The sequence below is a fragment of the Hermetia illucens genome, chromosome 5 (assembly GCF_905115235.1).
Source record: "Hermetia illucens chromosome 5, iHerIll2.2.curated.20191125, whole genome shotgun sequence".
Classification (NCBI taxonomy): domain Eukaryota; kingdom Metazoa; phylum Arthropoda; class Insecta; order Diptera; family Stratiomyidae; genus Hermetia; species Hermetia illucens.
In genome coordinates, this window is record NC_051853.1 from 3,677,817 (window position 1) to 3,702,337 (window position 24,521).

At 46.2% G+C, this 24,521-nt stretch overlaps 1 protein-coding gene across 10 annotated transcripts in view; it reads left to right on the forward strand.

The window, feature by feature from the left end:
* Positions 1–24,521, forward strand: part of LOC119656644 (zinc metalloproteinase-disintegrin-like jararhagin) — a 973,582-nt gene that overhangs the window by 770,542 nt on the left and 178,519 nt on the right. For all 10 annotated transcript variants that reach the window (XR_005250066.1, XM_038063100.1, XM_038063098.1 and 7 more), the window contains 4 exons: positions 6,184–6,353; positions 6,619–6,782; positions 18,404–18,568; positions 18,752–18,896. Coding sequence is in view for 9 of the 10 variants with exons in the window: in XM_038063100.1 (XP_037919028.1) it covers positions 6,184–6,353; positions 6,619–6,782; positions 18,404–18,568; positions 18,752–18,896 (644 nt within the window). In the remaining variant the exon portion in view is untranslated. The remainder of the gene's footprint in view (positions 1–6,183; positions 6,354–6,618; positions 6,783–18,403; positions 18,569–18,751; positions 18,897–24,521) is intronic.

Consider the following 24,521-nt stretch of genomic DNA (forward strand, 5'->3'; position numbering starts at 1 on the left):
ATGTTGAAAAATCTATAGTAACAATTTCCACGTTTGATTGCCTCCAGGGATCGGGTATCTACCCTGATCGTGAGGAGTTTACTTTTACCTTCCACTTTGCCACTGAAGACTCTCTCTCTCACATACAAAGATCATGGTTCTGAGCCAATAGGAGGTCCAAAAGATCTTCCGTCTGTAGCGCTGCGGTGTTCGGAAGAAACCCTACCATATCCTTCCCAACATACGTCGGCAATTCTACTCTTTCCCAGCCTAGTCTAGGGGCTATAGTCAGGTATATGACCTGGTCGAAAACATAACCCGATATACACAAGCTTCGCACGACGACAAGGTCTTTGATGATTTCCTGCTCCTTACGAGTAAGCATTTGCTCCCGAAACTTTTTTGGTAGTACGGCCAATCGAATGCCCTTGACCGCAGCTAAGAACGGGCTTCCTGGCTCCTGCTTTCATCACTGACCTGCCCGGGATTTCCTCCCTCTTGGGCTTCGGCTTTGTTTTTTATAAGCATTCCCCTCATTTTCATTTTTAATGATTGGATGATTGGTCCGTATCCACTTGATGCCGGACCAGATCAAATGGAGAGAAACTTGCTCCCACTATTGATGGTCCATGGGCTTCTCTTTTTGAGTTTAACACTCAAGTTTCCAAAATTAAAAGAGGGACGAAGACTACTAAGACTACTGTTTTGCCATCAAGTGGATGTGGACTTAAGACTCCCCAATCCCTAAAAAAGAAATTGTCTAGCTCCGGCCAAGCTTTTGGTCTTTGGCACCCTTGTCGTGTTTTGCGAATTATAAAGGGAGCGTATGACATCTGCGAACCGCTTCGGTCACGCTGCTCCCAGGGCAGCGCCTGAAGGGTTGCTTCTGCCCTGGTAAGGAACCGTAGCCGTTTTCGTCCCTATTTTAATTCGCCTCATATTGGCTAAACTCCGCTGTTCAATGCTTTCTTAGCTCCGCTAATGATGGCTTAGGTCCGTTCTGAACTTTCTCAAAACCCTTTTTTGATTACAGGCCTTCCTTCAAATAACACAGGTACCATTTAGCACCTGCACCACTAGGACCTGTCTCCTTCCTGACGTCTGCTATACTAGTCTCATTCTACTATTTGAGCAGTGGTCTTTGTTGGTTGTACTCCTCCCAGCATGCTAATGTTTACCTTGGCTCCACTGCGTGATACCCCAACTTCTCCGTGTTTGGGTTTAATCACCTGGCTCTGAGGATTTCAGAGATGTGCACCCTCCAACTTGACCAGTTTGTGTGCGGTACAACATCCCGCCTGTCACCTTGGATTGAGGGAGATGTTTTATGACTAACTAGCTTAGACCCGTACCGTTTTGTGAATAGTAGTGCCACCTTGTACAGGGTGTGACCATCACCACTCACTAACGGTCTTGGTAGGCATGATGCTTCGTTCCTGGAGATGGATATATCACCCTCAGGGAGAGACTGTTTGACTCCCAAGACAATATATTCTGCGTCAGTCTATCCTGCAGTCCACTGTTTGACACTTTCTGATAAGTAAGCTGACCCGTAATCTCACCTACTTCTACCTTCTTTCATAGTCTCCTTAGACCGATGCTGGTTTAGGATTTATTTATTTATTTATTTATTTATTTATTTATTTAATGAGGACAATACACAGAAAGCAAATTTCTTATTACATATTGTCCTCAGAGGGAGGAGCAAGGAAATGGCATATTTTGCGCTTAAAGCTAGACAGGGACATAGAGTCAAAGGAACCAAGCTGTAGGGCATTGTAGGACCGGCAAAACCTCGGGATTGGAGAGTGAAAGTAAATCTCGAGCTCGGCGAAGGGTACATCAAAAATGTCCGCATTACGTGTGTTATGAGACGAGGCGATACGGAGAGTAATATCCGAGTTGGCAGAGCAGTCCATCAGACCATTGCAGAGTTTGAAAAGAGTACACATATCAAGGAAGATACGGCGTTGCTGTAGGGAGGGGAGATTGAGGGTGCGGAGTCGTGACGGATAATCAACCTGTGGAAGGTTCTTTTTGTAAAAGAGGGTCCAGGTGAATAGCTTCAAGAGCGCGGCCGTCACGGTTGCGGCAGGGGGACCAGACTAAACAGCAATATTCAAGGATGTTTTTGACAAGGGAATTGAAGAGTGTTAAGGAAGGCTGGATTGAGGTAAAGTCGGACGAGGAACGTAGGATAAAACCAGACATTTTGGAAGCTCTATTGATGATGTCAACGAAGTGGGAATTGAAACGAATTCTATATTACACCCTTTGAAAGAGGTCAGTAGTGAAAGGGGTTGACCACTGAGAGAATAGGAAAAGGATGAGGGTTTCAGGGAATAGCGCATCCCGTGGCATTTGTTGACATTCAGTGTTATCTTGTTGACCGAACACCAACGGGCTAAATTATGAAGGTTGGATTGTAAGAGAGCACAGTCCAATGGAGACGAAACAGAGGCAAACAATTTAAGGTCGTCTGCGTAAAGCAAATACGGACAGGTGACGATGGAGGCGAGGTCATTGATAAAAAACAGGAAGAGCAGGAGGCCAAACGTAGAGCCTTGGGGAACACCAGAGGAAAGAAAGAAGGAACGAGATGAGTGACCATGAAAAGAAACTTTGCAGGAATGGTATGAGAGATAGGAGGAAAGCCAGGAGATGACTGAGGGAAGGAAGTCTAGCGAAGAAAGTTTAGAGAGGAGAATGTTATGGTCAACGGTGTCAAAGGCTTTGGAGAAATCAGTTCAAACAGCATGTACCTCCTGTCGTGAATTCAAGCGTTTAGCAACAAAGTTGGTAAAGACCAGAAGATTTGAAGCCGTTGATCTATGCTTCACGAAACCATGCTGCTCTTTGACAATGAGGTGACCGAAGTGCGCGGTCAACCAGTCGTTGATGTATCTTTCTAGGATTTTGGAGCAAGGGGAGAGAAGGGAAATGGGGCGGTAGTTCATAGGTCTCCGCTCTAGAGGATAGGAATGATAAGGGCCTCTTTCCAGAGACGGGGAAAGTAGCATTCGTCTAGACTATTGTCGTAGATTATACACAGGGGGAGGGAAATGCGTTTTCTACAGTTAAGGAGGGAGAGATTAGGAAGCCCATCGTGGCCAGGTCCGACATTGGGGTCAAGGTTACCAATGAGGAACTCAACCAAGGAAGGCGTAAGGATAGGAATGGCTAGTGATTCGGAGGAGTCTGTGGTTATGAAAGGTGTAGAGGGTGAAGGGCTCGAGGGAGAAAACACTGAAGAGAAGTAGGTGCAGAGAAGGTCGCAGGATTGTTGTAGGGAATTGGCAGTGGAGTCAGCGAAGCTGATAGAAGAAGGGACGGATTGAGTTGGATTACGAGAGTTACGAGCGTGAGACCAAAAGAGTTTTAAGTTACCGCGGGCAAGGGCGGCTTCGACGCTCAATAGGTACCTTTTACGCGCTTTTCCGACCATTGACTTCACAGTAGATCGTATAGCTTTAAAGTGAGCAAAGTCGGCGTCATTTTTGGAAGCCCGAAACTTCTTCCGCAGTGTATGTTTCAAGCGAATGTTAATATGAAGTTCCGTTGTGAATCAAGTTGGATAAGAACGTAGGCAGGGAGGGGAAGAAGGGACATAACGGGAGAGGATATCAGAAAGGATATTGTAGATGGTGTTAAGAGCTTGATCACACGATGAATTACTTAATATATGTACCCAGTTGAAAGACGCTAAAGCTGAGTTCAGACCGTCAAAATTGGCTTTGCGGAAGTTGAACTTAGTGGGTTTACGCTTGGTTTTGGGTTTTGAACGAGGGAGCTCCGCTTCAAATTCAACCGCGGGATGGTGAGTGTCGGTTTTTACATACGGGGATGTGCCAAGAAATAAAGAGAGGTGGCGCTTGGGGAGGTTGGAAAGGAAGAGATCGAGAGTGCGGCCCAAGGAATTTTTGGTGGTATTGAAATTCAGGGCAGAGCAAGTATACATAAAGGAAGAAAGTGGGAGAGAAGAATGGGAGAGGTTGTTGGAAGGTATTGGAAGACTAGGATGATTAGGCCAGTTGAGCATGGGGAGGTTAAAATCTCCACAAATGAAGAAAGGGAGGGAAGGGTATCTGACGGTAAGGAGTTCAGACAAACTGTCAAACAATTCCTCATACAGGTGAGAAGGGCTAGCACAGGGGGACATATACACAAGAAACAATGAACGGGAGGAAGTTGGGCGGGGAGACACGAAGAGCAACACAATCAAAAGGAAAGCCAGAGGAGGAGAAGACGAGTTCAGCGGGGAGTGAATCTTTTATAGCAATTAGGACTCCACAGCCAGTGGACTTACGAGAAGCATCCCGGTCCCTGTCACAACGGAAAGTGGAGTACCCTTCGGAGAGCTCGGAGTATAATATGGCATCGTCTAGCCAGGTTTCGGAGATACAGATGGCATGGATAAATTGAAGGCCCCCAGCTTGGTTCTTAAACCCCTGACGTTCTGATAAAACAGACGGACAGTGAACATGGATCCAGTTATATAGCTCGGCGAGGCAGGCGGGTTGCCCTGAAATTTACCCGCGAATTAGGGCGCTTATACGGCTTTATGAATACACCTTCAGGCCAGAAAGAAGGGTTGCCGAGGACATCAACTTCGTGTGGATAAGTAACCTTGAAAGATGCAATTACCCGGTCGGTGTTGTCGTCTTTTGTGAGTTTAATGCAGGACAGAGGAGAGAGTAAACCAACTTTGCTCCTTATATACTCCAGAACATCGTCCGTAGACGTTGTGAACGCTAGCCTAGAGATGAAGAGCTGTTTAGGTGGGGACGCCACCTTTAACTTGGGGCCACTGGTATGGATGGATGAAGTGCCAGGATATATGGCGGTAACGGGAAGCGGAGCTTCGTTGGCGACAGGAACGATGTCAGAAAGTGGGGCGGCTGTGTTCCGATTCAAAACTTGCTGAGGAGACTGCGGATATTGTCCCGCCGTAGGCGCGATGGAGCGAGACAGGATCGGAGGCTCGGTGGACCATAACTCGTCGCATGGGGGCCGCTGGATTAGGGGTGTAGAGCCAGTGGAAGCAACTCTGATGTAGGAGGGCATTGCAGGCGAATTCAATACAGAATGAGAGGCCTGGTGCATAGACTCCTGAGATGATGTTGAGGCTACATTGTTATGCACAGTAGAAAGCGCCTTTTCGGAAGTCACAGTCTCGTCTAACGGATTCCTGAGCCGTCGGGAAGATGCAGATGACGACGTCGATCGCTGCATTTTTGGCACTGCACCAGTGTTTTCGGCGGAATTCAGTGATTGAGCTGAATCGGGGGGCTTGGTATGGTCGTCCTTGGCAGAAGGAGATGTAGACACAGCTGGAGGTACAGTAGATACAGTAGAAGCCGCCGGTAGAGGGAATCCATTTGACTTCGGTACCAAAGCGGAAATCTCAACGGCGCGCTGAATGGCGGCCAAGGTCGAGGACTGTTTATTGAGCAACTCTATTACATCAGACAGCGTGGAGCCATGGCAAGTGTTGCAGCGATAAGATATATTTTTAGCGAACTTTGCTCGAATCTCTAAGAATACTGCAGAAATACCTAGACATTTGATGTGGTAAGATTTGTAGGAGTGGGTTCAAATTGGCGATAGAGCTTCCATCCTCCCAAAGAGTTCATCATGATTTTCTTTGGGTGGTGAAAAATTCTGGCTTCCTTTATTTAATCGACGTTGAATATTGAAAACAGGACTATTTGTCCAATCTAGCATCTCTGATCGAATTGGTCGAATGGTTCTTCGGGTCTGATTGAAAATAATGGCAATAGGCTTTCTAGTCAAACCAACTATTATTATCCCTCAGAATTGCAACCCTTCATAATATTTCGTTGAAAGTAAAACGTTCTCCCAGGATTCCAGCAATTTGAGAAACATCCTTGAATTTGATTGCTCAAATACTCCTCGGAAATATTCCATGAAACCTACCGAGAACAATGAGTTAGCATTTTCTAATACTCAAATCGCTACTGGAGGAGCTATAAGTTGAATTCTTGAGTTGTAGGGCCTGGTACTGTGCACTGTGGTGATGCTGTAGGAACCCAAATTGTTCGTTGCGTCGTCAAGGGTGCACATTATGATCGACATCTAGAAAATAATTCAACCTTGTAACAAGCAATTAGCGAAACTCGGGAGCCCACTCGAAATAATATTCAATAGGATTTGATGCAATAATTTTTCTCCCTTCCTTTTCAGTGGTGAAACGTTTGCCGGGGGAGAAGCTGGCATGGCCGTGCCCGACACTGTGTGCACCCCAAAGGCAGTAGGGATCAGCGTGGATATCAACGTCTATGAACCCCACCTACTAGCCGGGACTATGGCTCATATGATCGGGCACAACATTGGTATGGGACACGATGATGGACGTAAGTACTACTTCACTCACCAACAACACAGTCCTCGAAGGACTCCTCTCCTGTGTTTTTGCTCCTCCACTGGAAATCTGCTAATCCAATTGTAGAGCAAATATTTCACATATTCCAGCCTTTTAAATCTGCTTCCTATTATCCTGCTCCGCCATCATTTCGCCTCACTATCTCAATGCCATTTATTTCTACACATTTTATCTTCCATTCGCCTCTCGTTACTGATAAATGTACCAATTTTACAATAAATGCAATCCTTATACAGGTGAAGAGTGCTTTTGTCGAGACTGGCACGGATGCATAATGGCACAATCTATTGTTGGATTGGAAAATGTTCAACCATACAAATTTTCCGAGTGCAGTAAAACGGATTATTTCGATGCTTTGCGCGGCGGCCATGGTCTATGCTTGCTGAATAAACCGAACGAGGTAAGAATCTATATTGTTGCTTGTTGTTGTTATTTCATCTGATCCTTTGATGTTCCTGGAGCTCGGTCCCACAGGACTTAGCCTCTGCTACCATTATTGATTGTAATTCTAGAATTGAACATAAACAACCACAACCATAAAACGGAAATAATTCTGTTCCAGTTGATTATTAATTGGCGAATAATAAGAAGTCGTTATAAAGAATATAAAAGGATTTATCCAAGAAACATCCACCCTTCGCTGGGAGTCGTCAACGAGGCCAATCACTTGCAGAACAAGGAGCTGTTCAAAAAAAATACTCTCATTCGAAACCCTTAAATGTGGGTCCAATGACACATATTGACGAAGTCCCCATAAGTAAAACTTTTCCAAGGACGAATAGCCACCCAACATATAATCTTTTATAGAGCTATTAAAATATTCTTGAAGAAGTTGTCAGAGTATGTGAATTGCTGAGATTTTCCGGTCCCAGCAATCACTTTCAATCTTACTCTTATCAAATACAAGTGTCTATCCTAACTCTGGCCCCGAAATTACGTGAAATTTTTAGAAATTGCGCTTTTATGTCGTCAACTGTACAAATTTTCGACAAACGGCCAGACATTATCCCATTTAGTTTATGGTTTGGCCAATGTGTCCTCCATCGTGCATGGGGGTAACGTCCAAGTTCATATGCTTAGATGGTTGGCTTTCTAAAACGTTTTATATTCTTTTTATCGTCCTCTTCCGATTTCCTGACTCCACAAGCTTGGTCTATAAATCCGTTGGATTTGGATTATAATCTTGCGGGAACTTTCGAAAAGACTCCTCTTTCAGATCCTTGTGCATTTGTATGGGAGCACAATAGAAGCTGAAAAGTGGACAGTCGGACCTTTTGCATAAACTAATAATCTGGGAGCACTCAAGCACATTGATTTGCAAATGCCTGAAAGGGAACTACGGAGGTGTTCACTGAGTGGATTTCATTGATAACGACAGGATGACTACCCCTAATGGACAGAAATCGAAAGAAATTGCCACGAATCCTGCTAAGGAATGTGGGGAAGATTGCAATAGGTTGAATGCCAACAACAATATAAGTAACCCTGCACAGCAAGTTGTTGTGCCATTTGCCAGCGAGAGGAAGACCAAGAAGTCCTTCAACCTCCCTTTCACAACATTTTATTTTCCCTCACTAGATCCTTTCAATACAGTTGACACTATCAAATCGTAATCGAGATTAAAGACAACCCCAAATACAAATTTCTGGAGTTTCCGCTTTTCGGTTCAACCTCCGAAATAATCTGTGAGACCTCTAAAACGGCCCTAGGTCAGGAATACTTCCTGATTTCGAATCCGAGATCCTTTGTCCAGAATGAATCCCACGCTTTCGAGTTCCAGCTTTACGCGACCACGCCTTCCGTTCTTCGCGTCCTCCTTGCGCGCTCCGCTCTTCCCAGTTCCTCTTGTATTCGTTTGGTGGCGGTGTTCACCGCACACCAGTTTCCCTCCGATTTCAACATTTCCCCTACGATGTTCTGCGGGCTTAGAGTGGTTTTCAGGGAGTCTTCCAGACTCCTCCTTTCTGAGAGAAATCGTGGACAGTGGAACATAACATGCTCCGGGTCCTCAGGTGTGCAACCACATTCAGAACACAAGGGAGAATCATCCAGCCTGAATTGGTGCAGGTACTTCCTGTAACCGCCATGTCCTGACAGGAATTGCATCAGATGGTAGTTAATCTCACCGTGTCGTCTACTCTTCAATACGGGGAATCAAAGTGTGGGTCCAGCGACCCCTCTGCGAGTCATCCCACCGTTTCTGCCACTTCTTCAGCGACTCTCGCCTTGCCGCCTTTCGGCATTCTGCATCCTTTTCAAGAGGATTCATTTTCCTTGTCCCGTACAGGCATAGGATATTGTCCTGAAGGCGCTGCACATCCTTAGCGCCACTAAGCGGTAAGTCATATTCACTCTCCTACGATTACTCTCACACGCTAATGCTTCCTCCCAAACTGGTGCCGCGTATAATAGTGTTGAGCGAACCACTCCGACTACAAGTAATCTGCGACTGTACCTTGGACCTCCAATGTTAGGCATCATCCGCACTAATGATACGCTGGTATTTGCCGCTTCCTCACAGGCATAGTCCAGATGTCCCTTGAAATTAATTTTAGCGTCAATCATCACCCCTAGGTATTTGATAACCGGCTTCGAAGTGATGACGTGACCACCAACACGAATATTAACCGTATTGCACTTCCTACGATTGGTAATCAAGACCGCCTCCGTCTTTTGTTACGCAAGGTCAAGTTGAACCATCTCCAGCCACGCTTTTATGGCGCTAATGGTTTCGTTAGCGTACGTTTCAACGTCTTCAGGTTCTTTCGCGACGACAACCACAGCTAGATCATCTGCGAAACCGATTATTGTGGCCTCCTTTGGCATGGGAAGGACAAGGACCCCATTGTACATGACGTTCCACAGGAGAGGACCCAATACTGAGCCCTGTGGTACTCCTGCGGTGACGGTGTACTGCTTGGATCCCTCATCCGTGTCGTACCACAGTGTCCTCTCCGAAAGGTAACTGTTGAGGAGCTTAGTCAAGTAACTAGGGACACCCGTTTTAGCCAGTGAACTTTTTATCCACTCCCAGCTTGCGGAATTGAATGCATCTTTCCTGCCGTGTCGATAAGGCAAATCGGTCGGTATGATGATGGGTGTCCTGGGTGTTTATTCGGCTTCGGGAGCAAAACTAGTTTTTGCCTCTTCCCCCGGTCGGGGAAAACTCCTTCTATCATGCAAGTTTCAAACACGCTGATAAACCAGTCGGGTCTGGTCTTAACAGCGAGTTTAAGGGCTCTATTGGGAACAGCATCCAGACCGGGTGCTTTGTTATCACCAATTCTCCGGAAAATTTGCGTAAGTTCCTCCTCAGTTACCACAGGTATGGTGTAGACGTCCAGTGCTCGCTTGTGTTGTTTGCGCTCCCCTTTATCTGGGGGGAAGAGCGCCGTCACGATATCAAGCAGAAGATGCGGGCAGGTCAATTGTGGTGTTCGCCCTCTCATCTTCTTCATAACTATCCTGTACGCTATTCCCCAGAGGCTTTGGTCTGCCTCTGTTCAAAGCTCCTTGAAGCATTCTCGCTTGCTGGTCCGTATAGCCTGCAAAAGCTTACCTCGAAGGTTCACATATGCTAGCCGTTTCTTGTCGAAGTCTATTCTCATAGTTAGGCAAACTCCTTTAATGACACATGATGACTTTTCGTAGTCGCAAGTCCTGCCTTTCGTTCTACTTGGCCTCCATACAGCCCAATGTGAAGAGTTTCCAGCCAGCCAGACTCCCTAGCGAGCCTGTACTCGATACTAGGTCAGCCCTTTCCACCATTCCTATCTCCTAACAAGTCGGGAAACCGGAAGCTGGACGCTTCAGGTAGTTTTGTGTATTTCTTAGTACGTAGCACGTACTATATCCATATATTATGTGAGAGTATCCACTTTCAGGTGATATTGACATTTATAGTCTTCAATTTTCAAAGAAGCAAGAAATTTGAGGTATTATAACTTTGTTAGTAATAGTGCGATTTCCACCAAACTTGGTAAGATCATGCTCTATATTATAGCCTGCAAAATTTCATGGTGCTAGGATGAACTTAAGGGGGGTTTCTAACCAATTACAAAAAATTGTAGTAATATACTATTATTAACTTTATTTAAACAGATATCGGCATGGAAGGTATTTCCGAGCCCGGGAACCATATAGTGGCAGCCTCTTGATTTTTTTCAGATTTTTCGGTTTGGTAGTTTCTGAGAAGTGATCACTTTCAACCCCCCGCGCTCCCCATCCTTCCAACAAATGTCAAAACTAAGATCGGCTTTGAAAAGTACTAATCGAGACCTTTAATTTAATACCCCACATGACTATATTTGATGAAAAAAAATTTTACACCCCCCTTTTGCATGTATGGGGACTCCCCCCCCTTAAATTCGATATAAAAGGTTGTAATTCACTGTATGCGTGAACGTTCACAGTTCCCACCTTTCTACCAAATTTGGTGTCATTCGCTACAACCGTCTCCGAGAAAAATGCGTGTGACGGACAGACAGACGGCCAGACAGAGAGTGGCCAAATCTCCCATCAGGCGCGACCCCAGCTGGCGGATTGGGGCATACCTATTGATGTGTAAATATGTGTTCATGCACTTTTCTTTTCTGACTGTGCATGGGCTAGTGTTTGCTCATCTCTGGTGCGTGGACCAAAATGGCTATGGGAAGGACACCCAGAAAATAAAACCAACATGGACGAATTGAGAAGGAGTAAAGTTACGGTGCAGGGGCTCGGAACCCCAGTACCGGCGGCTTTTGGGAGTGAGCAAGCGGGCTCCCGGCCGTCGATATCCCTCGACCGCAGTGCTTCGGTGGTGGACAACTTGGCCACCGTTGCATCTAATACTACAAGTGTTTTAGATTTGGAGAAGGAGGTGCTCAAACGAAGCACAACGCTGCCAAGAACACCAATTGCGAAGGCAAAGAATGATGGGCTAAAAGGAGATAGCTGGCCAAAAAAGGCGATTTCGACACCCATCGCATCTAATCAAGAGGTACTCCAGCAGCAGCAAATAGATCCATTCAGGAGAAGCTCATCAATTTTACGATCTCCCCCAATATCAAAGCCGGCAAAAGAGAAGGCTCATGGGAGCTCAGCAACTGAAAAAGGTGAAGGAGTCAGTAAAAGGAGTAGTCTGGCCAGGGCTCACCGAGAACAGAGCCCTGACCCAGAAGAACTACCTTTTATGCAGCTTGGGACTAAAATAGTTGAGCTGTCCGAATTCATCAAGGACAAGCACAACGTACACCAAGCCATTAAGAACATGGTGAGAGTCATCAGGGTGCTTTATAATAGGTCACAGGAAGAAATAAGAAAGCCTAAGGAAAAGCCGGACATCCCAGCCTCAACAGTGTCACAGGCGACCCAAGTGACACCCAAGCACAAAGTTGCCGACCTTCACTCAAGTAATAGAGTGAGAGACAAGGAGGGGGAAGCTTTGGCGAATCAACTGGCCCCAAAAAGGAAAAAAGGGGTATTGACCAGTCCAACAAAGGCAACTAAAAGTTCAGAAGGGCCCAAAGTACCAAAAGTAGGAAAGTCGGCTAGCGAACCGAAACTGAAAGAAAGTAAGAACGATGGTTGGACTAAGGTCGTGAATAAAAAAAGAAATAAGAAACCAAAGGTGCGAATTCGCCCGGAGGCAATTGTAATCTCCAGCAGAGGACATCTAACATATGCGGAGATACTGAAGAAGGTGAAATCTGACCCCGACCTAATAGACCTAGGCGGAAATGTTAGCAAAATCCGGAGGACCCAGAAAAGTGATCTCATGTTTGAGCTGAAAAAATCCAGCGTGGGTAAAACTGACGACTTTCGTAACCAAGTTTTAAACTCGCTTGGGGAGAATGTCGCGGTTCGTTCCCAAAAACATGAGATCTGTATTCAGTGCAAGGATCTCGATGAGGTAACATCCAGAGAAGAGATCTACACTGCCTTGAAGGAACAATTCTAGTTGAAGGATTTCAGGGAAGAATCCATCGTGAGCCTAAGAAAGGCTTATGGCGGTACTCAAACGGCCACAATGCGACTGCCAGTGGAGTCAGCGCAGAAGTTGTTGGCCATGGGGAAGGTTCGGATTGGATGGGTTATTTACCGACTAAGGGAACAGATCTCCTTAAAAAGGTGCTTCAAATGCCTAATGCTTGGACACTTCGCGAAGGCATGCACTAGCGGCATCGATCGGTCCGATCGATGTCGAAGATGTGGGGAAAAAGGACATATTGCCAAGGAGTGCAATAGAGACCCCGAATGCATTTTGTGCGAAGAAAAGGAGGGAAGGGATAACCGGCATATTGCCGGAAGTGGGAAATGTCCAGAATTTAGGAAGGCGTTAACTGCAGTGAAAAAATGAGGTTAATACAAATAAACCTTAATCATGCAGGGTCGCACAAGATTTGCTTGCGCAGACCACTTACGAATCCGCAATGGAGATTGCTATCATTAATGAACCGTACAGAAACCTTGACGGTGCTGTATGGGTCACAGATTCGACTGGTGGAGCGGCGATATGGGCGTGCGGTCGTCAAGCCATACAATATAGCATGGATCAGACGGCTAGAGGCTTTGTGTGGGCAAAAATAAGCGGTATATTCATATATAGCTGTTACGCCCCACCGAGCCTCACACTGCCCGAGTTTGAAGAACTGTTAGACGATCTTGTTCACGACGCAAGGAGACGAAGTCCAAAGGTGATAGCCGGTGACTTTAATGCGTGGGCTATCGAGTGGGGCAGCAAAGAGACTAACGCAAGGGGACGGTGCTTATTAGAAGCATTCGCCCAGCTTGATGTGGTTCTGGCCAACGAAGGCGATATAAACACTTATCGGAAAGGGGGAACTGGGTCAATTGTAGATCTGACTTTTATCAGTCCTGCGTTAGCACGTGACATGTCCTGGCAAGTTAGTGAGGACTTCACGTACAGCGACCAACAGGCAATCACCTTTGAACTAAGGATGGAGCCACAAGGGAGGAGAACCGCACCCCGGAAGCCGAAATCCAGAGGAACACCAGGATGGTCTGCCAAAGCGATGGATGAGCAGACATTCATGGAGGTGTGGCTAGACTTGCCTAGCAAAGCAGGCACCTCCACGGATAGAGCTCTCCATGTCACACAGAACATCTCTAAAGCATGTGACGCGTCGATGCCTAGGAGATGTTCATTCCCCACTAGAAGACCCAATTATTGGTGGAATAATGAACTTGCCAATCTTCGATCGATTTGCCACAGAGCCAGACGAATGGCTCAGAAGGCAATAGGTAGGATCGATCAGGGACAAAAGGAGCATGCCTATAGGGAAGCTCGCAAGAACCTCAAGCTCGCCATCCAGCGGAGTAAGAGGGAATGTTTTAAGGGGCTCTGTTCGGAAGCGGACATAAATCCGTGGGGTAGCACCTATAAAATCGTGACAGGACGATTCAGAGGCCGATCGTCTCCGCAGATCACGTGCCCTATGCTCTTGTTAAAAATAATCCAGGGGTTATTTCCCCAGCAAGAGGGGAGTGCTGACACCATCCAGCGCCCCCTGAATGTGACGCCGATTCCACCAGTCACCAGGAACGAACTGCTAGAGATCTGCAGTCGAATAGGCGACAGTAAAGCCCCGGGTCTTGACGGCATACCGAATAAGGCTCTCAAACTTGCCGTCAAAAGTAGACCGGATATGTTCGCGGAGCTGTTTGAAACGTGCATGTCGGAGGGTATTTTTCCTGCACCATGGAAGCGGCAAAAGCTGGTACTGTTGCCTAAAGCTGGCAAACCTCCAGGTGAACCGTCCTCCTATAGACCCATATGTCTTCTAGACACTATGGGGAAAATGTTGGAGCGGGCCATTTACAATAGATTACTTCCAGTCGTCGAGAGCCAAGGGGGCCTTTCAGATAGGCAGTATGGGTTCCGTAAAGCCAGATCAACCATTGATGCCATCAAAATGGTTACTGGCTTGGCCGAAAATGCAATTCACGGAAGGGGTTGTACCAGCAAATATTGTGTGGTGGTGACCCTGGATGTGAGGAATGTATTTAACTCGGCCAATTGGAACCTTATACGAAAGTCTCTGGCGACGATTGGTGTTCCCACCTACCTCGCCGCTATTATCGATAGTTACTTGAAAGAGCGGCCACTCTGGTATGATACCGATGACGGATCCAAAGAGTACGTTGTCTCCGCGGGTGTCCCTCAGGGCTCTGTACTAGGCCCACTACTGTGGAACATCATGTATAATGATGTGCTCAACCTTCCGGTTCCGGAAGAGGCTACGGTGGTGGGTTACGCCGATGATATAGCACTGGTTGTGGTTGCGAAGCATCTCGAGGATGCTGAGTTGTACTCAAGCGAAGCAATCAGTGTTATTAAGGTTTGGTTAGAGAGTGCTGGATTGGCACTCGCGGAGGAAAAGACGAAAGCGGTCCTCATCACTAAGCGCCGCAAAAGAAATTACGCCTGCATTAGAATCGGGAATCGTATCATCACTTCCAAGCCGGCCATCAAATACTTGGGGGTGATGATAGACGGAGGACTTAATTTTAAGCAGCATAGAGTATACTTATAAACGAGCATCCACCACGAGTATTTCTCTGGCAAGGATGATGCCGAAACTAGGAGGCCCGCGGCATACTTGCAGGCTGCTCATAGCCAGGGTGGTGAGCTCTATCATGCTGTATGCAGTCCCAGTTTGGGGCAACGCGCTGCAGGTTTTAGGCAATACACATAAACTGAGTGCGGTCTACAGAAGAACATCCCTAAGGGTGTGTTCTGCCTTCAGGACCGTCTCAGACGATGCAGCGTTCGTCATCTCGGGAATGATGCCGATTGACATCCTGGCAACCGAAATGATGAACATTTATAACACCAGGTCCATCTCTCCCTTATCTCAGGTGAAAAAAGCCGAAAGAGAGAGATCCATAAACAGGTGGCAACAGCGATGGGACCAGTCAGAAAAGGGTCGTTGGACTTACAGGTTCATCCCTTCCATCGGGGAATGGCTGGAGAGAAAGCATGGGGAGATCAATTATAATCTCACCCAGTTTCTCACCGGCCATGGAGGATACCGTCAATACCTGTACAGGTTTAAATTGGACACCTCGCCTAATTGTCCAAACTGCGGGGTCCCAGAGGACCCGGCGAACGTTTTCTTCCAGTGTCCTAGGTTCGTGGAAGAAAGGAGGAACCTGGAGGAAACTCTAGGTGAAATGCTATCACCGGAAAATTTTGTCCGAAGAATGGTAGCCTGTCAGGAAGACTGGAATGCGATCAATTCCATGATCGCTGTAATCCAGGAAAAACTGCGAAAAACAGAAGAAGTGAGGAAGACGCGGTTACGAACCCCGCGGGTAGACGGAAGGAGACCTAGCTAAAGTAAGCTAACTCCGCCCCGTGATGTAATACGTAAAGGTGGTTCCACGGGGTAGGGGGGAGTCGGGGGTGGTTTTAGTGGGTAAAAATCCCACAAAAAAAAAAAAAGGCAGAGAGACAGACAGACAGACAGACAGTAAACCGATTTTAATAAGGTTTTGTGTTTACACAAAACCTTAATAAAAGGAGCGCCCCCCTCCATTGGAATCTCAATAATTTCAACTTTTTATTTATGTGAGACTTCTCCAACACTTACCCCTTCTGACCTCGTTCCTCATCATATTGCCCATAGCCTCCATTAATTTCTCCACCGTCCTCCAAGTTGTTTCAGAGGCTAACATGTAGTCAACGATATTCTCAGCTAACGACAGCACCCCGGCGACAATTTCCATCTTCACCCTGTACGAGGCAACTCTCAGACAGTTGAAAACACCATACCTCACATCCTCCGTGTCAGGATAATATAGGGCATTGTCAAAACAGAAACGATGTGAGTATGAACGATACCGTCTGTAAAAAAAAACCACCGCTTTCGTCCAGAGCAGAAGCAACTCATCAGACGCTACTTCACCTTCTGCCTGGAAGCGTTATCATCATCCACGGCGCAACAACCATAACTTGCCCACAGGATACCTCCTGCTTCCGTTGATGTATTCTTCAAAACAGTAAGAGTATCGTTTTGGAACTATGGATTATCATTGGGTCCCAGTGAGAAGTCGTGTACCCCAAATTGCTCAACCCAGCCAAGCAGTTGCCGATATTAGGAGCGCGGACTCATAGTTGATGCTAGACAGCTGCAGGTGCTACACGGCTTCTCTCGTTTCCCCTTGCAGATATCCCAGCAAGCGCTGCAACTTTTGTATTTTTCCAATCGACCAATTCCTATGACGGCTTTAAGAACTGGCATCATTGCTTCTGGATATCAGTGAAGAAAGAATTTGGATGGACGGTAATTTTGGCAGATGCTCCGAGAATCCCTAAATCTGCCTCTCCTCCATGTATGTATCGGCAGTCAAAATCAACGTTAATCCTCCTATCCCAACGGTATTATTGCTGGCAGGTACATCTCCGTGACTGGCATCTGATGTGCCAAATGGCATCCCAGTATAAAAGCTTTCTCCTTCTCCCGTCATCAATTTACTAGTACCTGGGCGTGAATTATATCCAAGCTTAGACCGCTGATATTTTGAGCCTAAACTGGGCCAAAGCTAGATTTTGTTTGGGATATAAGAGGTCCTAGGTCCATATCTACTTGATGTTGTCTATGGACCACTAATTTGGAGCATAGCACCCAAGTATACAAAAGAGACGACTAACGGTTTTCCCCTCTGTGTCCACTTAGGAATTAAGTAAGGTCGTGGTATGGAACTCGATGATTGCATAAGTTGGGTCATAGAAACATTGACCCTCGATCGCGAAGATATCGATGGAAACCATACATGTTATATATACGCTGCTTCCTGTGATGTACGGTAGACGCACGACGTATTCCACCACCACCACCATGGGCCGGCATGTTTTTCCTATTTGCTTCTTGCTCCAATGCTGCGCCCCAAACAGGGACCGCATAAAGCAGGATCGAGCTGACAGCTCTCAAGGTAAGGAGCCGACGACTATGCTTTGAACCACCTACACCAATATTGAAGAAACTCCCGAAGCCTTTCTACTTCTACTGGTAAACTCTGAAGAAGTTGCTTCCTAAACTTTATTATGTTTTCTCTTCTTCCTTTTTTTGGTGATTATACCTACTCGGTTTTATGCTTCTCGAGGATAAGACCAGCGTCCAGTATTTATGAACTCACGAAGCTTGGCCGTCATCCCCATGCTCCTTGTTTTCAGCAGCTTCGTAGGTATTCCATCCGCACCTGGTGCTTTATTGTTTCTAGTACACCCTTGACTTCTTTGAATGTGGATTTCACCATCCACTTGTACTTGTGCTAGTGATACTGACTAGCTCCTAGGAACATTGGGTCCATCCATTTTTTATCTGCTCCATGTCTCCGCAAAGATTCTCAGTTGTCTCACTACAAAATGTATTTCTGGGCTGGAATCCTGATGTCATTGTCTCAGTCAATTCGTAGGCGGGGTTTCCAAAGAAATATGCGCCATTAAATCCCCCTCCCCATGACTAGGTCATCCGGAGAGCTACAGCTCCTCAAGCACATTGATTTGCAAATGTCTGAAAGGGAACTACGGACGTGTTCACTGAGTGGATTTCATTGACAATGACAGGATGACTACCCCTAATGGGAAGAAATCGAAAGAAATTGCCACGAATCCTGCTGAGGAATGTGGGAAAGATTGCAATGGGTTAATGCCAACAACAATATAAGTAACCCTGCACAGCAAGTTGTTGTGCCATTTGCCAGCGAGAGAAAGACCAAGAAGTCCTTCAATCTCCCTTTCACAACATTTTATTTTCCCTCACTAGATCCTTTCAATACAGTTGACACTATCAAATCGAAATAACATTCCGCTCAGATTTCTGCGACACACGCTTACATTACACTATTCCACCGGCTGCTCCTTGCTATTCAAGTCACATATGGAATCCTTTCCGACTCACCTTCTAATGCGGACTGAATCTTTTCTCTGTAATGCGACGCGACATCATCTACGGTTTTGGTCCTTTGCAACAATCAGATTCCATACTTTCTAACCGTAAGTCTTCCTCGTTGCAGATCGAAATGAATCGAAACTGCGGCAACAAAATCGTAGAAGACGACGAGGAATGCGATTGTGGCTCAACAGAGGAATGCCTCAAGGATCCATGCTGCGACCCGATTACATGCAAGCTGAAGCTGGAATCACAATGCGCAGAGGGACCGTGCTGCGAGAACTGCAAGGTATGTATGCCGTAATTCACCACAGAAATTTTCCCAGCAATGAAAACAGTAATGAAATTGAATCCGCACCGTGCACGTATGTGGAAAATGCTGTGGAAATTTGTATCTACAAAGCGAAATCCTAGAAGGTTCCTTCGGTAATTGCAAATGTATCTGAAATGTGTTTTGTTTCCATTTGAATAGCTGAAGCAGCAGGGTGTTATGTGTCGCGATTCGACCAACGAGTGCGATTTACCGGAATACTGCGATGGACAGAGTGGCGACTGTCCTGCGGACGTTTTCAAAAAGAACGGGTCGCCCTGCGGCTTGAGCAAATCCGGAACAGCTGGTGAGTATTCAATCTTATCGCATTTCCAGATTTTATGCTTTAGAAAAGGAAATATTGTGTCCACATGACCTGCGTTTCATAGAATTCTCCATGGGCTTTATTCTCAATCATATCAGGGAATCTGACACTCGTCAGACAAATTATTTATTCGGGGAGATTACTATTTATATACACATACGTATCTACTTACTTACTCACTTCGAATATTATTCCAATGTACTTCACTTTAAAGCGGTCTCGTAATAACAGGAGGTTTGGGGTGCAGAGTTCCTCTCCCTCGCGATAAATTGACTCAAACCACCTCCTTCTCGACGCTTGCCCCTCGGGACCTCTATTTACGAACTGCGTATCATGTTGTTATTTATCTTTTTCTTCGTTCCTCATCATATTATTATACATATAGCCTTCATGAATTTTTTCACCGTCCTCCAAATTATTTCAGAGGCCAACATGTAGTCAACGATATTCCCAGGTGACAACAGCGCCCCGGTGACAGTTTCCACCTTCGTCCTATGCAAGGCAAATCTCAAACAGTTGAAAGCAACATACCTCACATCCTCCGGAATCATCTGCCATGTCGGAGGTAATATGAGGAATCGTCAAACCAGAAACGATAAGGGTGCGAACCATACCCTCTGTAAAGAACACGACCAACGGTTTTATCCTGGGCAGAAGCAACTCATCAGACGCTGTCTCACCTCTGCCCTGGGAGAATCATCATTATCAACGGTGCAACAACCGGTACCCAGACTAGGCCTGCCTTAGTAAAGAACTCCAGATACCCCGATTTTGTGCCGAAGTCCACCAATTTTATACCCTTAAAAGCTGTCTGGCGTCCTGCCCTACGTCACTGCTCTATTTCAGACTTTCCGGGCTAAATCATCCTCATTCATACGGATTAGGTGACGCGCCCACCTCAACCTATAGAATCGGGTTTTAGCCACAACCACACGGTCATGGTATCACTCAAAAATGTCTTAGTTATGTAGGCTACGAAAGTGTTCATCCTCATGCAGGCGCCTCCGCGCCTCCGCGCCTCCGCGCCCCCGTCGGCCGCAGTGGCGGTCCAGGCGCCACCGTTTTGGCGGCGCAACCCGGAGGCTCGTTTCGTCAGTTGGAAGTGCAGTACGCGCTCGCGGGCATCACTGCTGATGCCACGCGATTTAATAACGCGATCATCGACTTCGACGAGGAGTCGATTGGGCTCGTCGTTGACATGCTCGAAAAGTGTTCTTACACAAAGTTACACCCTCATCAAGTGATGGTCGGTAAGTGAGTCAGCGAAACTGAATCACTTACTGACGGAACCCACCTTAGGCACCGTTCCCCGGGCAAACTGCTGAGTGAGATGAAGTAGTTGGGCGGGGACAAGGTCAGAGTGGGGCATCTGAAATCCCAAGCCATTTTGGCCGGTGTGAACTCCGAGTCTCTGAAGGAGTTGGCAAACACCGCTGACTAGATCCCAGACGTACATGCACGCCCTGTGAGTAAACTGTCGGGGGATGTCACGGACCAAATTACCGAGCTAAGGTAGCGGCGACGGTGGGAGCTTTGCTTTCGGGAAGTAGGTTCCGCCAACCGAAATGGGCGATCAAGTAGTCAAACGTCGGGAACCTCAACGAGTACTGCAGTTCGCATTGCATCTTCGCTGACAAGGCAAACAAGTGTGTCTATTCGTGCACGTTCACAGCACAACAAAAATAAACTTGTTAGGGACTACAACGGCGACTACCCAAAAAGTAACTCCACGCCGCCTACCAATCTGCGACCCTTTGAGCAAGCGCCATTACCTAATCGACGGCGAAGTTGTTTCGGTCCTCCCGGTATCGTGGAATCATAAGTTGATTCCGCAACAACTCAAACTAACGGCCGCAAATTCCTCAACCATACACACTTACGACTACAGGCAGGTAGACGTAAGTCAAGCACTTCGACAAATGTTCTCATGGCGTTTTGTTGTAGCAGATATCAGTAGCCCCATATTAGGCGCAGACTTCCTAGGCCTCTGTGGATTGCTGGTAGATCTGCAGAACAGGTCTTTTATAAACTCGCAACGTTGCTCAGGTCCTCAGGAAAAGTTTCTACCTGCTCAACCGTAAGTCTTTCATTTTTGAAAAAGGAGCCGACCATCGCATTGGCACTCCTTCAAAAATACAGCAACATAACTACTAAAAGTAGTCTCTTGCAGCAAGCTAAGCATGCTGTACAGTACCAGTGGCTCCCCCATCTTCTGAAAGTTGCGTCCATTATTACCCCAGAAACTCGTTGTTATTAAGAAATAATTTGACATACTTTTAAAGCAGGGTATTTGCAGAACATCAAATAGCTGCTGATCTTCTCCACTACACATGGTTCCAAAGTCCAACGACGAATGGAGACCGTGTGGCGACTACAGACGTCTGAATGCTCAGACCATTCCAGACTGCTACCCCATACCACTCATCCATCACTTTGCGCACAACCTCGCTAACAATCGTTTTTTTACGACCTTGGACTTAGCCAAGACCTCCCATCAAATCCCGGTAGCTCCAGAAGACTTTCCGTAAAATAGTAATATGTACACCCTCCGCACTTTTAAAGTTCACACGGATAACCTCCACTCTGTCCTGCGAAACCTTAACGTTTGTTTCGTGTACTTTGTTGATGTTATGGTCGCCTCTTCCTCTGAGTCTGAGCACACACAACATCTCGAATGTATTTTTCGACTTCTCCTTGATTCTGATCTTGTACTTAACGTTGAAAAATGCAAATTCCTTCAACAGCAAGTAAGTTTTTAGGCCGCATAATTTCCCTTGAAGCAATCCACTCGGATCCAGACAAGATTCAGGCCATCACAGACTTTCCACAACCAGAAATAGTCAAGGGTCTACGAAAGTTTTTGAGCACGCTAAACTTCTATCGTGATTTCTTGTCCAAAGCCGCCCAACATCAAGCCATCCTCAAGGCGTATTTGGACCCAAAATCAAAGATTCACGCGCGATTGCATGGTATGCAAAGGCAGGCATTTGAGCTAGCCAAACGACAGCTGACGGACGCTACACCCTTGGCATTCCCTCAACCAGATGCACAACTAACCGCATTCGTCACCAAACCTGCACCAAAAGGTGTACCAAATCTGGCTCAAAATGCCTGCCACGGTCGATTTTCTGCCAATCGCCGAGGATGATGCAGTGTTTCAGGGCATTAGGGACAACCTCAAATACAAGTTTCAAGAATTTCCAACTTTTCGGCTTAACAGCTTTCGGCTTGATAGTTGCGATATTGTTCACAGATTTCGTCGCTGTGTAAGCCACGGAATTGTCCATCATCAAGTAGGGGACTCAAAATTCTGCTGAGGATTCTCCTCTCGAACGCGGCCAAGTGTTTGCAATTTTTCTTGCTAAAAACCAACCCGCCGAGAAATACATGGAGACTGGCAAGATCATTGTCTTGTACAGTAAAAACTTTGACCCTATGGTGAGACGTTTCGAGCGGAGCAGTTTTTATAAGCCCCAGATGGGAACTGCTTAAAGCAACATCGAGCTGACAGCTCTCAAGATAAGGAATCGACGACTATACCTTTAGCCACGTACATTCGAGAACATTTTCGCCATTATTGAACAAACTCCTGAAACCTTTGATGCTAAACTCTGAATATGTGGTTTGAAGTACATTTTTTGGTCAATCATCACTCCTATGCATGGCATTTTCACCAACCCTCATCTTTATCGATGTTTGTTTTCTTCGATTTTTGGTGATTAGAACTACCTTCGTTTTATGCTCCGCGAGCTAAGTTTTCCTATACAGCCACGATGGTCAGTTCAATTTAATCTGCGAATCCAAAACAGTCATTCCTCTTGGGAGCAAATCTGTTACTTTCACTCGTTCAGAAATCTTGGGAATCCGAGTCCTTTTCCAGAGAATGGAAAAAGGGGATGATGGCTAAAATTAAAAAAAAAGGGTACCCGTTATGAGTGTTCCATGCTACCTTGTCTGGAGAACGTGGAGAAAATTAGTAGATCTCAAACACCTCGACTACGCAAATGACATCTCTTTACTCTTTTACCGGGTCATGGGCCCCAGCCAAATGGCTCTGGATTTGGAAGGAGAGACAAGTAAATTCTCAGTCTAACTGATCATCGCACTCTCCCTATCTGCATTAATGGGCAGAGGAGCATCGAATACATCGATCAAATTGTATATCTAAGAATCCTGGTTCCTGCCTACGGTGGCACCGAAGTGGGTGATTGCAGCTTCGATGCTTTGTCTAAAATATGGAAACACGTTTGTCTTGTCAACACAAAGACCAAGTTGAAACTGTTCTTATCTTTCTGTGCTGCGATATGGGAGTAGCCATGGAAAGTGAACCTTATGGTTACTTAAAAGCTCCCAGCCTTCGTGAATACCTGTTCACGTAGTATCATCGGAGTACACTGGCCTAACACTATCTCAAATAAAGAATTTGTTCGGCGCACAGGCCTGACACCCTCCGTGTTGTGATCGGAATGCGGGAGTGGCAGCGGATAGGTCATACATTAAGGAGGGGCAATTGCTATGCCATGTAGAAGAATCCACTCTCCCAAGATGCCCGACGAGTGGGCCGCTCAAGGACACTTATCTTCGAAAATCGTGGGGAAAGCTTAAGCGGGATTCAAGTAGCGGCGAAGGATTGCAAGTAGGTGTGGTTGACGTGCTATACCCCAATAAGGGGTAAATGGCAATCATATATCTGGGGAGCTATAAATGCCGTAAATGTTTGAATGAACCAATTTGAAACCTCTTGACTGCCACTAACAAAACTTTATTCAGGATACCGTGTAAGCCTGAGCAGTTGGTAGATTTGATTCACATGGGACTTATGAGAAAAGAATACTAATGATACCTTTCGATAGATACTATGTGCGCCTTGCAAGTACCTTCCTATCGTCGGAATCCATTTCCTTACATAACCTCTGAAGTATTCAGTGTACAGCTCTTTCCTCGCCTTTCTATTGTATATTGGTTGTACAACTCTAAGGCTATTGTTAGGCACGTTATAACATCCCCCTAATATCGCCTATTCAATGGCGGTTGCAGGTTTTAGCGAACCTGAGAATATTCTCCAGAAGCAGAGAGTGTGCAGATTCTTCATTGAAGAAAACCTTACCAAAGTTTCTTTGTCTGAGATCTTAGGAAGCCGGGCAGCTGAATATAAAGTGCAGGGCTGTCTCCTCCTCCTCCGCACATTAGCTGCACATATCCAAAATCATCACCCCAATCTTTTCCATATGCTAGTTTAATGAGCAGTGTCCCGTTAAAAGCTCTGCTAAGGTTTTCATGTCCCACTTCTTAGAGGACAAGAAAAATGCCGCTCTGGTGACCCCCGATTCTTTTACAAGGATTTTCGTCTACCGGCAAGAGTTCAAATTTCTCAGCATTGAAGATCCAGACCCTCGTCGAGCCAGTCTGTCAGCTTCCTCATTACCAGCTATGACTGAGTACCCCGGCACCCACATCAGGAATGTTTCGTTTAATCGGCAAGTTTCAGCAGCATCTGCTGACAATTCCACACCAACCGACTTGATATGTCGTTGCTGTTTAGTGCTGATAATGCTGCCCGACTGGCGGAACCGATTCGAATGATGCGACCCCTCCATTTTTGACGCA